Below are 18,085 nucleotides of genomic sequence, written 5' to 3' on the forward strand. Positions count from 1 at the left end.
TTGGTACCCTCCTGCAGTTCTGTGCCTCGACAAAATCCTTTCATGGAGCTCTACGGACAATTCATTCGAACTCATGGCTTGGTTTTTGCTCTGACATGCACTGTCAAATGTGGGACCTCATATTTACATTTAACATTTACATTTAAGTCATTTAGCAGACGCTCTTATCCAGAGCGACTTACAGTTAGTGAATACACTTTTTTTTTTTATACTGGCCCCCGTGGGAATCGAACCCACAACCCTGGCATTGCAAACACCATGCTCTATCAACTGAGCTACATCCCTGCCGGCCATTCCCTCCCCTACCCTGGACGACGCTGGGCCAATTGTGCGCCGCCGCTCATATCACGTCCAATCAATTGAATGTACCACAGGTGGACTCCAATCAAGTTGTAGAAACATCTCAAGGATGATCAATGGAAACAGGATCCACCTGAGCTCAATGGTGAGTCTGAATATTTACAGTTGAAGTCGGATGTTTACATACACTTAGGTTGGAGTCATTAAAACTCGTTTTTCAACCACTCCACACATTTCTTGTTAACAAACTATAGTTTTGGCAAGTCGGTTAGGACATCTACTTTGTGCATGACACAAGTAATTTTTCCAACAATTGTTTAAAGACAGATTATTTCACTTATTCACTGTATCACAATTCCAGTGGGTCAGAAGTTTACATACACTAAGTTGACTGTGCATTTAAACAGCTTGGAAAATTCCAAAAAATTATGTCATGGCTTTAGAAGCTTCTGATAGGCTAATTGACATAATTTGAGTCAATTGGAGATGTACCTGTGGATGTATTTCAAGGCCTACCTTCAAACTCAGTGCCTCTTTGCTTGACATCATGGGAAAGTCAAAAGAAATAAGCCAAGACCTCCGGGAAAAAAATTGTAGACCTCCACAAGTCTGGTTCATCCTTGGGAGCAATTTCCAAATGCCTGAAGGTACCACGTTCATCTGTACAAGCAATAGTACGCAAGTACACCATGGGACCATGCAGCCGTCATATCGCTCAGGAAGAAGAGGCGTTCTGTCTCCTAGAGATGAACGTACTTTGGTGTGAAAAGTGCAAGTCAATCCCAGAAAAACAGCAAGGGACCTTGTGAAGATGCTGGAGGAAACAGGTACAAAAGTATCTATATCCACAGTAAAACAAGACCTATATTGACATAACCTGAAAGGCTGCTCAGCAAGGAAGAAGCCACTGCTCCAAAACCGCCATAAAAAAGCCAGACTACGGATTGCAACTGCACATGGGGACAAAGATCGTACTTTTAGAGAAATGTCCTTGGTCTTATTAAACTAAAATAGAACTGTTTGGCCATAATGACCATCGTTATGTTTGGAGGAAAAAATGGGGTATTTGCAGCAGGAGGGACTGGTGCACTTCACATATTAGATGGCATCATGAGTAAGGAAGATTATGTGGATATATTGAAGCGACATCTCAAGACATCAGTCAGGAAGTTAAAGCTTGGTCGCAAATGGGTCTTCCAAATGGACAATGACCCCAAGCATACTTCCAAAGTTGTGGCAAAATGGCTTAAGGACAACAAAGTCAAGGTATTGTAGTGGCCATCACAAAGCCCTGACCTCAATCCTGTAGAAAATGTGTGGGCAGAACTGAAAAAGTGTGTGGAGCAAGGAGGCCTACAAACCTGACTCAGTTACACCAGGTCTGTCAGGAGGAATGGGCCAAAATTCACCCAACTTATTGTGGGAAGCTTGTGGAAGGCTACCCGAAATGTTTGATCCAAGTTAAACAATTTAAAGGCAATGCTACCAAATACTAATTGAGTGTATGCTCATCAGTCATGACAATTATATATTTACATTTACGTAATTTAGCAGACGCACTTATCCAGAGCAACTTACAGTTAGTGAGTATTACATTATCATACTGGCCCCCGTGGGAAACGAACCCACAACCCTGGCGGTTGCAAGCGCCATGCTCACCAACTGAGCTACATCCTCCACTCACTATAACAGGGGTTAGACACTACACAGACTCATTTCATTTATTGTGGTCCTCTGTAGCTCAACTGGTAGAGCACGGCGCTTGTAACGCCAAGGTAGTGGGTTCGATCCCCGGGACCACCCATACACAAAAATGTATGCACGCATGACTGTAAGTCGCTTTGGATAAAAGCGTCTGCTAAATGGCATATTATTATTATTATTACTAGAACTTTAAAACATTGGCAGTTTGTCTACTTCACTTCTTTAGTCTACTCTCTGATCACTCCAGATAGCCCAGTAAATAAAACAAATGCTGACAAAATTGGTGTCAAACCATGCAAGTCTGAGTAGCATGGAATAACATACCATCTTATTGAAACAGTTCATCAAGAAACAGTTCTACTGCAACTTTTCATGCACAGTGGGAAGTTGGAACGAACAACAAACTTAGTTTGATAGAACCTGCTCTTACCATGAGAAACAGATTTCCCAATCTTCTCCTCCTCTTCTTCATCTTTAATGTTGACATTCAGCTCCAGTGTTTGACTGCAGTCTTCCAGCTTCCCTGATGCCATCTCTGGATCCTGCAGTGCAAACTGGGCCCCACTGTCACAATCAGGACCCACTGACTGTAGGTTTGGACTCGATGTGGAAGGAGAGAGGCTCGCTGGGTTTGCCCTCACTATTGATGTTACCGGCCTCAGATTTAATTGTAGTCGTCCTGTAGTAACAATGAGAAACAGACACAAAAAGTTATTGTCTTGACAGTTCTGGCACTTTCTTTATTCTCTAAAAATATATTATATTTCTTCTTGTTCAATCATCTAATTCAGTGCTTGACTTGGACTGAAATAGGTGCCGGTACTGTTTATATTTAGGGTGCAGGAGCTCCACAATACTGTTGAGCTAACATTCTATAAGAGGAACAGGAGCTCAAGCACTAGATATTTGAGGTGCCGGTACTTAACCTATAGTAGATTTTCCCAAATTCACATACAGTACCAGTCAAAGGTTTTAGTACACCTACTCATTCCAGAGGTTTTCTTTATTTTTACTATTTTCTACATAGGATAATAATAGTGAAGACATCACAACTATGAAATAACACATATGGAATCATGTAGTAACCAACAAATTGTTAAACAAATCAAAATATATTTGATGTGAGATTCTTCAAAGTAGGCAACCTTTGTTTTTCAACAGGACAATGACCCAACACACCTCCAGGCTGTGTAAGGGCTATTTGACCAAGAAGGAGAGTGATGGAGTGCTGCATCAGATGACCTGGCCTCCACAATCAACCGACCTCAACCCAATTGAGATTGTTTGGGATGAGTTGGACTGCAGAGTGAAGGAAAAGCAGCCAACAAGTGCTCAGCATGTGTGTGAACTGCTTCAAGACTATTGGAAAAGCATTCCAGGTGAAGCTGGTTGAGAGAATGCCAAGAGTGTGCAAAGCTGTCATCAAGGCAAAAGGGTGGCTACTTTGAAGAATATTTAAAATCTAAAATATATTTTGATTTGTTTAACACTTTTTTGGTTACTACATGATTCCATGTGTTATTTTATAGTTTAGATGTCTTCACTATTACTCTACAATGTAGAAAATAGTAAAAAATTAAGAAAAAAACCCTTGAATGAGTAGGTGTGTCCAAACTTTTGACTGGTACTGTATATTTGCCACTGCTTGACTAAACAAATATTGGTTGACCAACAGCCCATCTATTGACCAAACAATTGACCAGTCGACTAAATGGGGTCAACCCTGAAAGCTATTCAACAGTCGAATGATACAGCCTGGAATCGAACCTGGGGGTCTGTAGTGAAGCCTATAGCACTGGGATGCAGTGCCTTAGACCGCTGCGCTACAATAGATTGACTGGGAAGGTGATTTTTCACAGTTAAAGTCCTGCAACAAGAGCTAAGACACTAATAAAACCATGTTCAGCGTTATCTAGTCCAAATATGACATGATTCCACTATTTTATCAGTTTGCATCACTTTCAATTAGGGACTTTTATTTTGAGGGCAAACCGCAAATTCCACTATTGTGGTTAATCGTTATTGTGGCTAGCTTCACATCCGTAGGGACAAGCGGGTACCAGGGCTGCGTCCAGCAGGAGGACGGAGACGTTGGCCACATTCAGATACAAATGTATTATGTAGAACAAACAAGCCTCTGATTCTAATGAATCATGTCACTTCTATTCAGGGTATTTCTATCTGCAACTTTCCAAAACGTTTTTGTACTGAACATGCCCAGGCGAAACGCACTGACCTATATACGAACCTGAAAAGCCTCACAAATGAAAACATGTAATGGACTCCGCGCCGTGTGCTTTAAAATATTCACGTTCTTCAATCACTCGGATTGACACAAAAATTACACAAAACCTTTCCAAAACGTGATAATACCTTGACTGATTTGTTATCTAACATGTTATGACGTTATTTCGATATTAGACAGTTTAAAAGTGCTTTTACATACCTGTAGTAATAAAGAGAAACGGAAAGCACAGTCCTGTCGTTTTCTTTGTTCTGAAGAATGTTGCGCGACCCCCCGGAAGTTCCTGTTCCACCCACTACCACAGAGCAACAGTGACATCTTCTTCTTCTTCTTCTGTGGGTTTTATGGCAGACTACATCCAAAAGTTGCATTGCCGCCACCAACTGGACGGTTTGAAACCACAAAATAAATGAAATAAAAATACATCCATACTTAAAAGTGATACTAACTTACTCCACCCTAATAAAAATAGTACATTGCCAAAACAAACAAAACTCAAATTTCTTCCTTCTTTTAGTTCTCAATATCTCCCTTCTCAGGCTCTAGGACCTGAGAGAAAATATTCCATGTAACTCTTTTGCCGAGAAATCTTTCAGCCCCAGGAACCTTTCCGCCCGCAACCACAATGATTCTCTAGATCTTCCTAGATATTTTCTCCACCTTGGCAGTGCCGTTAATCACCATTGCGATAAAGGCCACAAAGTCATTACAGATGCATCAAGGCTGGGACCGAGAGAATGGAACCGCTTCTAACGCCAGGCCGTAAGACTGTTAAACAGCCATCACTGATTTGATTCAGAGAATATTGATGACTAGCAAATTGGCTTGTCCCAATGTGTGGATAAAAAATATATATATATTATGTTGAAAGCCATGAATTGAACAAAAGCATTATATTTACTGTAAAGATAACCCCCAACAACTACAATGATTCAGTAGATCAATATTGTTACAGTACTCTAGCAGGTTTCACAGCTGCTTATGCTGACAAAACATGTAAGTGAATAGGTCAGATTTAGCTTTGTGATGCTCATTTAAGCTTCCTGTCTTGTTCAGCTTCAGAAAAACAGTAAATATGTCTCCCTTTCCTCTGCACAGTTCTCTCACAGTGAGAAACAATAGGATTACAATTGAGTGTTCTACGATATCTTGAGAATTAAGTGATGGAATGATTTTAATCTTAGCTAGTCAGAGAACTGATGAGGATTCTCACATTTATGTGGCCATGTTGAGAGAAACTCTTCCAACAGTCAGAGCAGGAGTACCAGATCCCTTGATATTTTACAGCTCTTCCCACAGTCAGAGCAGAGATACAGATTCTCTCCTGTGTGTATTTTTAGCTTTGATAGAAATTGGAAAATCTCCTCACAATGTGGGCAGTAGTGAGACCTCTTAGCTCTGTGATCTTCCTGCTGTTGCTCTCTGGATGTAGAGAATGTCTTAACATGGTCTCCTGTGTGAACAACATTAGAAGAACCAGTCAGTTGGTGTGATTTACATCAATCACATTTATTTTATAAAGCCCATTTTACATCAGCCGTTGTCACAGAGTGCTTTACAGATACCCTAACCTAACGTATCAGGCGTAAAATAAATGCCTAAACCAGGTCCACAGAAACCAGAAGCTTCCGGTTTTCAGGCTTTGCCTTCCTCTCTGCCTTTCCCTGAAACACGGATGCTTCCGGTGTTTGTGGCTAGGAAAAACTCCCTAGAAGGAAGGAACCTAGGAAGAAACCTAGAGAGGAACCAGGCTCTGAGCAGTGGCCAGTCCTCTTCTGGCTGTACTGGGTGACAAATGATGCATTATCTCAATATCCCCCGTTCTGAATGATGCATTATCTCACCATCCCCCATTCTGAATGATGCATTATCTCACCATCCCCCATTCTGAATTATGCATTATCTCACCATCCCCCATTCTGAATTATGCATTATCTCACCATCCCCCATTCTGAATGATGCATTATCTCACCATCTCCCATTCTGTCACACCTCTGAGCTCCTGTTGTGATAACATACTGTAGGTCTGATATCTGATTGGAAGTTAACTCAACAGTAATGTTATTGATCAACAACTCAAATGGTTCTAAAGGGGTCTTAGCTTCAATGTGTCTTTCTCTTTTGTTCTTGACCTGCTGTGGTGAGATATATAATGAGTGTACAAAACATTAGGATTATTGAGTTGCACCCCCTTCTGCCCTCAGAAAAGCCTAATTTTGTCAGGGCATGGACTCTACAAGGTGTCGAAAGCCTTCCACAGGGATGCTGGCCCATGTTGATTGCAATGCTTTCCACAGTTGTGTTAAGTTGGCTGGATGTCCTTTTGGTGGTGGACCGTTCTTGATACCCACAGGAAACAGTTGAAACTGCGGGAAACTGTGTTGCAGTTCTTGACACATTAAAACGTGTGCGTCTGGTACCTACTACCATACCCTGTTCAAAGACACTTAAATATTTTGTTTTGCCCATTCACCCTCTGAATGAAACACATACACAAAAAATCCTTCTTTAACCCTTCATCTACACTGAAGTGGATTTAACAAGAGACATCGATAAGGGATCATAGCTTTCACCTGGTCAGTCTATAGCAGGGAAAGAAGCAAGTGTTTCTAATGTTTAATACACTCAGTGTACACTGTCTTTCTCTACTCCCCTCTCCCATGAGCTATGGGCCACGACACAAGCTATGGATTATCTCTATCCCATGAGCTATGGACCATGACACAAGCTATGGATTCTTTGTCTTTCTCTTCCTGTCTGATCATGTTTAGATACTTAATGTTTTGTTAATATCAGTATTGACTTGTAACTTAGGCTTCACACCTTGGGCAGAAGGTAACTGTAGGTTGCTGGTTCGAATCCCCGAGCTGACTAGGTGAAAAATCTGTCGATATGCCCTTGAGCAAGGCACATAATCCTAGATCCTCAGATTTTTTTTATTTTTAAGTGAATCGTTAATTTTACAATGTCATTAAATCTATTTACCTTTAGTATTCCACTAGCAGACCAATTCTTGCTAGTCAACATCAACTCATTGCCTAATGCTTGCTTGCATATTTTAATCGTCTTTATGGTGTCAGATAAACATTTTAGTAGATTTAATTAATACATAAATTGAAGTATTTTCATGAGTCGCAGGTGAGGTGTTCTATATGATCACTAAAAGAACCTGCTCTTACCATGAGAAACAGATTTCCTAATCTTCTCCTCCTCTTCTTCATCTTTAATGTTGACATTCAGCTCCAGTGTTTGACTGCAGTCTTCCAGCTTCACTGATGCCATCTTTGGATCCTGCAGTGCATACTGGGCTCCACTGTCACAATCAGGACCCAGTGACTGTAGGTTTGGACTCAGTGTGGAAGGAGAGAGGCAGGCTGAGTTTGGACTCACTGTTAATTTGTAAACTCAGATTTGATCAATTGCTGCCTAAAATGCTGTGGTGCTTACTAACACAACAGGAAATATTGTGTTAGATGTGGCCATCACATGAATTCTCAGCTCTTTCACTCTGAATATTCATATCAATGAATCACCCTCAAATGGACCATCAATACCAGAGTTCTACAATACTACTTACATAATCAACTGGACATTACAACAGCCTGAACCTCAATATAGTCCTGGGCATATATTGGACTCTAACAATGGGGGGATGGAAAGGGTCTACTGAAATGAATACTGTAGTGGTGTGAGAAAGGTAACACAAGCTTCCCCTCTACTTCCACTCCCCAATAGCAAGTGGAAACACTTAAAAATGGAGAAAAAAATACAAATAATATATTTGTTGTTTTATTTAATTGTTACCTAAGAACAAAACCTGTCTAAATCCTTTATACTGAAAAAATCTATTCATATGCATTATAGAAAATAATGGGGAATAGGAAATTGGATTGTCCCACTGGTGATGTGTTGAGGTGTATTGACATGTTTTGACTAGATACATAATATAGAAGAGAAATTGTATAGTTCAAATGTTTCTAGTCAAAAAAAAGTATTTGGTTGCTGTGTTCAAAAGGCATATTTTTATTTATATTGCATTTTTTAATTTAACTTTCATATGAACATTTTCCCCAGTGATAAAACACAGTGCTAAAGGTTTTAAAACAGAAGCTGCCGTATGCATGTAGATTACATCACCATAATTAAGCACTGGGAGAAGCGTTGCTTGAACAATCTTCCTTCTACTTTCCAAAGTGAAGCAGGATTTATTTCTATACCTAGTTTTTTTGGCAACTGAGCAAATTGTAGGTCTTATGAGCGGAAACTTGAAGGCTGTGAGACTTTTGCGCAACTTCCCGCGCGCGTTTCCAGTGAACACTGAGGCTGTACTCTTCCAGTTTTAGATAGCTTTTTATTTCTATGATATAGCCTACAGTAGCCTATATGTGGTGTTCAATGCAGGCCTACATTGCAGGATACTTTAAAACACGTTTTTACATTATGAAGGGCTTACATTTACATTTTAGTCATTTAGCAGACACTCTTATCCAGAGCAACTTACAGTTAGTGAGTGCATACATTATAAACATTTTTCATACTGGCCCCCGTGGGAATCAAACCCACAACCCTGGCGTTGCAAATGCCATGCTCTACCAACTGAGCTACATCCCTGCCGGCCATTCCCTCCCCTCCCCTGGACGACGCTGGGCCAATTGTGCGCCGTCCCATGGGTCTCCCGGTCGCGGCCGGCTACGACAGAGCCTGGATTCGAACCAGGATCTCTAGTGGCACAGACCAGACACTAGCGCCTTAGACCACTGCACCACTCGGGAGGTTTGACATGAACTCTTGATTTTTTTACTTGGTTTGTAACACCATGGGCCGAATAGGTGACTGTAAATTGTATTGTGTTGTATGATGCAAGAAACCACTTTACAAAATAATATTAATTATTATTACCATACAGAGAATTAGACACACGTAGGCTACCCCTCTGCTTATTGGCTTATTTGCATATTCAAGCCTGTCTCAAAATACAACACTGCCTCTTTAATTAAGACATAGGCTTTTTATCTGACTGGCTTTTCAAAGACAGCTTGAAATGTAGCCTACACGTTTTGTTCTCTTGTAGGAAGCAGTAAAGGAAGCAGTAATTCCCCATTGCTGACCTATACTTATGTATAACTGGTCTAATAACTTGCTAACTAGCAAAGAATATCAACAAATGTGCAGACGCGCAGCTCTGCGGTCTGATCTGAACTGCGCATTCACTCGCAGGTGACTGAAAGACCGCTCGTGGGCTACTCCCGCCAATAGACTCGGATCGGACTGGCTCTGCCTACAACAAAATCACAGACTCAATCTTGCAAAGTTATATATGTTTTGGTTTGTTCCATTGAAAAGGGGCTGATATAATATCGATTCGATCACAGAAAATACGTTGATCTATATAGGGGCGGCAGGTAGCTTAGTGGTTAAGAGCGTTGTACCAGTAACCGAAAGGTCGCTGGTTCTAATCCCCGAGCCGACTAGGTGAAAACTCTGTCTATGTGCCATTGAGCAAGGCACTTAACCATAATTGCTCTGGATAAGAGCGTCTGCTAAATTACCCATTTATTTAATTTAAAATAATGGGGCGAACTCAGTTAAATTCAATCTCTTGCGTCTCTGCACGGCCTGGCATTTGTTCTTCTCTGCAGTCCTGGAGGAAGTGCGCGGCTGCGCAGTTTAGAGGGAACATTGCCTGCAGCACACTGTAGTGTATGAAGAATTATGACTTTGCTAATGTTTTCAAGTGGAACCTGAGAGGATGTTTATTCAGTTTTAGAGGAACACCATAGAACAGAGGAAGTCTGTTGTGTGGAGATAGGTTATTGGTCTGTAGGGGAACACCCATATCAGATTACATAGGATATATACCACAGTTAGGACAGAGGAGAAGCAGAATAATCATATTAGAGATGGGGCTATTATTCTCCGGGTATCTGCAGGTATCTGTAAATCGACGCTGTAACCCTTTGTTATGAATAAACCTTATGATAAAAATACAGTGTCAGCGGGTTCTCCTTGTCACACAGCATAATTAGCAACGTTTACTCGACACTACAACACCTTTCGTATTATTGATGAATCTAGATTCGATAACGTCATTAAGCAAGCACACATTGTGTCCGTTAGATAGTTTTTGGACCAATTGAAAGATGCCTGATCTAGGCTTATTTCAGACAACCTTAGAAAAAGTAAGAAATGATCAACTGTATCAAATGCCTTCTACAGGTCAATAAATAAAGCAGCGCAATGATTTTTGTGGTCTAAACCACAGGTGTCAAACTCATTCCATGGTGCCTCCCTTGTACTTGATTGATCAATTAAGGTCACTAATTTGTAAGGAACTCCCGAACCTGGTTGTCTAGGTTTTAATTAAAGAGGAAAAACCAAAAACCTGCAGATCCAAGGCCCTCCACGGAATGAGTTTGACACCCCTGGTCTAAACAATATAGCACCTCATCTAGTGTAGCCGCTGAAAAATATGTCCAGGTCTAAAACCAGATTGGAAGAAATGAAAAACCCACTCACTGAAATATTCTTTCAGGTTTAATGTCTTCTTTTTTAGCAGCAGAGGTCAAAACAAATGGAGGTGGCCTTCCTCAGTGTTTGGATATTGATAGATGACTTCAAATTTGTTTAATTCTTTACAATCAATCATGATTTACATTAATTATTTACCAATCATTATTAACATTTTTCTACAAGAAAAAGATAATAAACAAAGAAAAGAGTACCTGTTGATCACAGGAAGAAACCTAACAGGAGTTCATCATTAAGGCCTCTAGGACTCTCTGTTGATCACAGGAAGAAACCTAACAGGAGTTCATCATTAAGGCCTCTAGGACTCTCTGTTGATCACAGGAAGAAACCTAACAGGAGTTCATCATTAAGGCCTCTAGGACTCTCTGTTGATCACAGGAAGAAACCTAACAGGAGTTCATCATTAAGGCCTCTAGGACTCTCTGTTGATCACAGGAAGAAACCTAACAGGAGTTCATCATTAAGGCCTCTAGGACTCTCTGTTGATCACAGGAAGAAACCTAACAGGAGTTCATCATTAAGGCCTCTAGGACTCTCTGTTGATCACAGGAAGAAACCTAACAGGAGTTCATCATTAAGGCCTCTAGGACACTCTGTTTGTAGCCTCGTAGGAACCATCCTGATCTCACTGATATATTTAACTTAACAGAATGTAAGCTCAAGAGATCAGGACGGCTCGTACGAGGCTACTCTGTTTGTAAGTCATGGATATAATATTTATCTCTCTGTAAGTCATGGATATTAAATCAAATCAAATTGTATTTGTCACATGCGCCGAATACAATAGGTGTAGACCTTACCATGAAATACTTACTTACAAGCCCTTAACCAACAATGCAGTTTTAAGAAAATAGAGTTAAGAAAAATATTTACTACACAAACTAAAGTAAAAAAAATGACAAAATATTTAAAAGTAACACAATAAAATAACAATAACAAGGCTATATACAGGGGTTACCGGTACCGAGTCAATGTGCGGGGCTACAGGTTAGTCGAGGTAATTTGTACATGTAGGTAGGGGTACAGTGACTATGAATAGTGGCGCAGTGGTCTAAGGCACTGCATCGCAGTGCTAGCTGTGCCACTAGAGATCCTGGTTCGAATCCAGGCTCTGTCGTAGCCGGCAGCGACCGGGAGACCCATGGGGTGGCGCACAATTGACCCAGCGTCGTCCAGGGTAGGGGAGGGAATGGCCGGCAGGGATGTAGCTCAGTTGGTAGAGCATGGCATTTGCAACGCCAGGGTTGTAGGTTCGATTCCAGTATATAAATAAATGTATGCACACAGTAAAAACAGAAGTGTTAATTTAACTCCTATCGAGTTGAATTTAACTCTGTTTCAGATAACATTTGGTCCCACTCAAAATCAGTGTAAAATGTACTCTTTGGTCAGTGTAAAACTTTTAGAGTTAATTCTACTCCATATTGTGTAAAAAATAACAATGAAATGTGTCAAAATATTTAACACTGTAGTTTAATCACACTGTTGAGAGTAATATGATTACACTGTATAGAGTTAAGTCAACTACAATTTTACTTTAAAAAATGACACTTTAAAGTGTAATGATATTTACTTTTCATTTCTCTACAGTGTTTTTTTTTTTTTAATTTAAATCATATGATGTAGTGTTACTGAATTATAGAAATATCAATACTATCAAATAAAACAAAGCACAATAATACAAGATGAGAGCACCCACATTTATTGAAAAAAAAAGTATAATTTCAATGTCCGTGAATTTACATTGTACACCCATTGCCTTGTCTATGACAGAAGTATAACATCATAAAAATGTTCACCAGAGAAAGCAATATGGCACAACAAGGGAGAGCTGTGTCATTTCCTCCATATGACCTTTGTATGTCAAAAGGTCTAGGGTAGTGCAGGTTGTCGACATGAAAAAAACTAAATCATGCTTTGATCTGATCACCTCATATGCATGGAAATGTTCTTGAAAAGTTACTGTAACTAAAGGCACTGTGAGTAGTAACAGTTTTTCACACATTATCAGAACTGACTCAATCTGATAAAACAAGGGCACTTCAGAGTCAACTTCGCCACAGATAACCAATCAATCAATCAATTTTATTTTATATAGCCCTTCATACATCAGCTGATATCTCGAAGTGCTGTACAGAAACCCAGCCTAAAACCCCAAACAGCTAGTGATGCAGGTGTAGAAGCACGGTGGCTAGGAAAAACTCCCTAGAAAGGCCAAAACCTAGGAAGAAACCTAGAGAGGAACCAGGCTATGAGGGGTGGCCAGTCCTCTTCTGGCTGTGCCGGGTGGAGATTATAACAGAACCATGCCAAGATGTTCAAAAATGTTCATAAGTGACAAGCATGGTCAAATAATAATCAGGAATAAATCTCAGTTGGCTTTTCATAGCCGATCATTAAGAGTTTAAAAACAGCAGGTCTGGGACAGGTAGGGGTTCCATAACCGCAGGCAGAACAGTTGAAACTGGAATAGCAGCAAGGCCAGGCGGACTGGGGACAGCAAGGAGTCACCACGGCCGGCAGTCCCGACGTATGGTCCTAGGGCTCAGGTCTCTCAGTTGGCAATTCATATCCGATCATTAAGAGTCGAAAACAGCAGGTCTGGGACAGGTAGGGGGTTTCGTAACCGCAGGCAGAACAGTTGAAACTGGAACAGCAGCAAGGCCAGGCGGACTGGGGACAGCAAGGTGTCAGCATGCCCGATAGTCCCGACGTATGGTCCCAGGGCTCAGGTTCTCAGAGAGAAAGAGAGAACGAGAGAATTAGAGAGAGCATACTTAAATTCACACAGGACACTGGATAAGACAGGAGAAGTACTCTAGGTATAACCAACTGACCCCAGCCCCCCGACACATAAACTACTGCAGCATAAATACTGGAGGCTGAGACAGGAGCGGTCCGGAGACACTGTGGCCCCATCCGAAGAAACCCCCGGACAGGGCCAAACAGGAAGGATATAACCCCACCCACTCTGCCAAAGCACAGCCCCCGCACCACTAGAGGGATATCCTCAACCACCAACTTACAATCCTGAGACAAGGCCGAGTATAGCCCACAAAGGTCTCCACCACAGCACAAACCAAGGGGGGGGGCGCCAACCCAGACAGGAAGATCACGTCAGTAACTCAACCCACTCAAGTGACGCACCCCTCCCAGGGACGGCATGAAAGAGCACCAGCGCGCCAGTGACTCAGCCCCTGTAACAGGGTTAGAGGCAGAGAATCCCAGTGGAGAGAGGGGAACCGGCCTGGCAGAGACAGCAAGGGCGGTTCGTTGCTCCAGAGCCTTTCCGTTCACCTTCACACTCCTGGGCCAGACTACACTCAATCATATGACCTACTGAAGAGATAAGTCTTCAGTAAAGACTTAAAAGGTTGAGACCGAGTCTGCGTCTCTCACATGGGTAGGCAGACTGTTCCATAAAAATGGAGATCTATAGGAGAAAGCCCTGCCTCCCGCTGTTTGCTTAGAAATTCTAGGGACAATTAGGAGGCCTGCGTCTTGTGACCGTAGCGTACGTATTGGTATGTACGGCAGGACCAACTCGGAAAGATAGGTAGGAGCAAGCCCATGTAACGCTTTATAGGTTAACAGTAAAACCTTGAAATCAGCCCTTGCCTTAACAGGAAGCCAGTGTAGGGAAGCTAGCACTGGAGTAATATGATCAAATTTCTTGGTTCTAGTCAGGATTCTAGCAGCCGTATTTAGCACTAACTGAAGTTTATTTAGTGCTTTATCCGGGTAGCCGGAAAGTAGAGCATTGCAGTAGTCTAACCTAGAAGTAACAAATGCATGGATTAATTTTTTTTTTTTTTTGCGATAAACATACCCATTATGTTTAGCCCAATTAACCTTCATAACCTGAATGCTACTGGGCACTTGCATTGCCAAAGCAATTTCAGAACCTCCTTTTACCATATTTAAAGCCACCATTTTTCCTGGACCAATATCTAACCGACTAAAAGTTGTTGATCTTCGCCAACTATATGCCATATGATTCTGATGCTTTTTTGCCAGCGTTTTGGTAATATTTTTAAACGATTTAAGCTGTTTTTTGAAAAAAATATGTTTGCCTTCATACCTCATACACCAACTATGAAGTACAGGCCCTATTTTCTGGATGCAGCGGGGATAGTGGATAAGAAAATGGTGCTTTGGTAAAAGTTTTTCTGAGGATACAACTTCTTAAACAGTGTATGGTGATCAACAATCAAATGTTTTAAATATACACATAGACCTTGAGATAACATGGGCGAGAATATAATGTTAATTATTTGCAATAATAAAAGAAGCAGGCCCCAGTGTTGGTCAGTAGAAGTTACCAAATCTCCAAAGATAAGAGGAACATTCCTAAGTAAGCACCAGGACTGAATTGCATTCAGTCCCAGATCATTAGATCCTTCACTTAAATTAACAGTCACAGGCCTGTTATTTCTCTCTGTGAAACCATAATCAAAACTTTGTATTCTTGAATGTATTTCTCCTGATGTAACATGTTTTTCATTCAAATACAGAAATAATAACTTCAATTCGTACTGGCCAACCCCTTCTAACACATCATGCATCACATCAACTGAGAAGTTCTCAGTTGTGTGAAAATACCTCAATGAATTTAATATGCATGACCTTTTCACACCAAAAACATACGGAAGGGATGGATTACAAGCCATTTCTTGACAGTGAGCAGTATGCATATCTTTGGTGCGTAAAACTATTTTGGAAGAATCTTCAGAGAATTCTGTTTGAAAGTCCTCCTTTTCTGCTAAACAGAACCTGCAACAGTACCTTGCACTGAAAGACTCCACCAGACCAAACAAACTATGCAAACCCAAATTATCACCTGTTACCTGTACTACAGTGCCACGTACATAACCACTGTATAATGGAATCTCAATACCATCGCTCTCTAACACTTTAATGTCTCGAACAATGGGAGCAAAAATTTCACTAAAACCATATCGTTTAACATCTTGAGTATGAAATAAGGCGCACAGGTGTATGTTAGCCAAAAAAGAATTCCATTTTGGAGAGAAGTTTCTTAAAGTAAAATATACTCCACCCAATTTATGAATACCTCGCTTGGAACCCAATGGGTTGGCGACCTCAAAATCATCATAGAACATCTGGACCTGTATTGTCTGCTTCTCAGTTGAGAACAGGGGGTGACTTTTAAAAAAGATCCATCACAAATATCTCTCAGTCTAGAGTTGCTGGTAGCTGAGCTTTGCAACATTTCTGCAAAATACTGACTTTTAAATATTGACTGCAGTGTAGATAAAATTGGAATATACATGAATTTATCTTGAACTACTACCTGATCATATGTTCCAGTCTTTTTATTTCGTCTTGTGTCAAATCTTGAACCAATCACACATTCAACTGGTTCTACTATTTCCCACTTGGCAGTCATAAATTTTGATCGCTTGTATTCCGAATTTAGAACTGTGAAAGGATTCTCTAACCCCTCAAAACACGCCTCAACTTTCTTGCACATTTCTGTTTCTCTTTCATTACTAAATACATGCTTTATCACTGTTTCTTTAGCATGCTGATGAATATCTTGAACAATCTCTTCCATGGAAATCACTACAGTATTTACTGTACTTTGACCAACACCTGCTGCCTTTAGATCAGAAATAACAGCTGCACAACTATTTACAATGTATGGCGAAGATAACTCTGACTCAGCCTCTAAACATTCAGTCGACACTTCAACATGAGAAATATTACTGGTGTTGACGGTACTTTGAGGGTCTGAAAGATCATCTTCTATAGAATCTACTAAACTTTCTCCGTGGCACTTGTTAAGATGTTTTCTAAAACCAGAAAAGCTACCAAAAGAACGTGAGCATCCTTCTTGACCACATTTCAGAAAAAGAGTCCTGCCTGTACATAGCCCATGAATTATCTTAAGGTGCTTAACAAGGTTGTTTGGACTTCCATGGTCACTTTTGCAAAGAAAACACTTCATAGTTTTATCTCAACTAACGCACCATTCTTGCTCGCAACTCAGCAACTCTAGGAGTCTCCTTTGTTTCCCCCATGTCGATGTTATAGATGGTTGTTTGCACAAAAGTGAAAAAAGCTGCTCAAGGAAGAACTGTATGACGTACCAAATACGTAATGGGCTTTAAAGACTTCGTCAAAAGCTCCTACTGAACCTGTTGCCTTGCATGGAAGAGCATGCTTGTCAACCACAATGAAGTAGGAGTGAATGCTGCTCTGTGTGGATCCCTGGGCGAGAAGGTAGGGCTGACTGCTTTGGGTGATGTTGTCAAGATGCTGCTGCACACTGGTTCCAACCTACAAAAAAAACACATTCAACAGAATTGTTTTGGTGACTAACCTCTGACAATAGATAAGATCACCTCAAACTGTGCACAAGATTGAGATGATGGAATATATATTTTAAACAACTGTTAAGCATACCTTTTGAAATCTGATGAGCTGATCTACAGCTTGATATGCAGACATCTTTCCCGGCCTCTTTCTACCTTGTGCAGATGGTGGTAGCAAATGTAGCAGCAGCAAGATGGCAGACATGTCACTGTCCCAGCCTACAAATAAGTAAATAAAAACCTGGTTAACATTGTGCCGTAGCATAACATTCTTATTCACAACTTGCACCATTATGGACATATAATGCACACCTACATTATCCACATAAAATGTAAAACAGTTCATTCATACCATTCTCAACTTCAGCAGCTGACTCAGCATTGCGCATCAAATCCAAGAGTTCTGTGGTGGATACAAGTCCATGGCTTTCCTTTATTACTTTTGCTTTGAAAGTGGTTGGCCACTTCTCCAAGAATTTGTTGGCTGTGGCCTCACCAAACAGAAGTCTGAAATCTTGTTCTATCTGCAATGTAACACACAAAGACAGAAATAATGAGTGTTACCTTATTCTTCATTGGATATTTTTGGTGATGCAGTGAATTAAGTTGTCATACCAGTCCTGGTGTGTCCAGAAATCTTGGGAAGACCGAGAAGACATCTGATGATTTGGCTTCATCGTTGACCATTGCTTGCCGATATATGAAGGTCATTTTCATCTTCTCACGGACAGTGTTTTCATCAGCAGAGTGTCTCAAAACAGCAATAGCTGCTTCCACATCCTCATCAGATGGCTCTCTGTCATAGGTGAAGGGCTGACGATCACGGCCTGGCCCACCAACTTAAGACAAAATACAGTGTTAAGAAATCCTTTCTGTACAATTCACAGGTCACCATTATAATTACATGTCACTGATCAGAAAACATACCTTTAGGAGATTTGCTGACTGAGGCACCTCTTTCCTCTGCTGT

At 40.8% G+C, this 18,085-nt stretch overlaps 1 protein-coding gene across 1 annotated transcript; it reads right to left on the bottom strand.

The window, feature by feature from the left end:
* Window positions 1-15,954: 15,954 nt before the first annotated feature.
* LOC123485231 lies at window positions 15,955-18,083 on the bottom strand. The gene is made up of 5 exons (XM_045216140.1): window positions 18,043-18,083; window positions 17,731-17,954; window positions 17,468-17,639; window positions 17,207-17,334; window positions 15,955-17,080 (listed from the first exon to the last, which is right to left on the bottom strand). Exons 2-5 carry the CDS (start codon window positions 17,830-17,832, stop codon window positions 16,829-16,831), a joined length of 654 nt encoding a protein of 217 aa, XP_045072075.1. The 5' UTR covers window positions 17,833-17,954; window positions 18,043-18,083; the 3' UTR covers window positions 15,955-16,828.
* Window positions 18,084-18,085: the final 2 nt, after the last annotated feature.

Source organism: Coregonus clupeaformis, unplaced genomic scaffold (assembly GCF_020615455.1).
Source record: "Coregonus clupeaformis isolate EN_2021a unplaced genomic scaffold, ASM2061545v1 scaf0619, whole genome shotgun sequence".
Classification (NCBI taxonomy): Eukaryota; Metazoa; Chordata; class Actinopteri; order Salmoniformes; family Salmonidae; genus Coregonus; species Coregonus clupeaformis.

What these genes read in the sequence shown, in the direction of transcription:
- LOC123485231 (XM_045216140.1), bottom strand. Translation starts at nt 17,832, where the DNA reads ATGAAAATGACCTTCATATATCGGCAAGCAATGGTCAACGATGAAGCC. An exon ending in TTCTGGACACACCAGGACTG is followed by an intron (nt 17,640 to 17,730) that starts GTATGACAACTT and finishes GTTACATTGCAG; the next exon opens with ATAGAACAAGATTTCAGACT. An exon ending in AGCTCATCAGATTTCAAAAG is followed by an intron (nt 17,081 to 17,206) that starts GTATGCTTAACA and finishes TTTTTTTTGTAG; the next exon opens with GTTGGAACCAGTGTGCAGCA.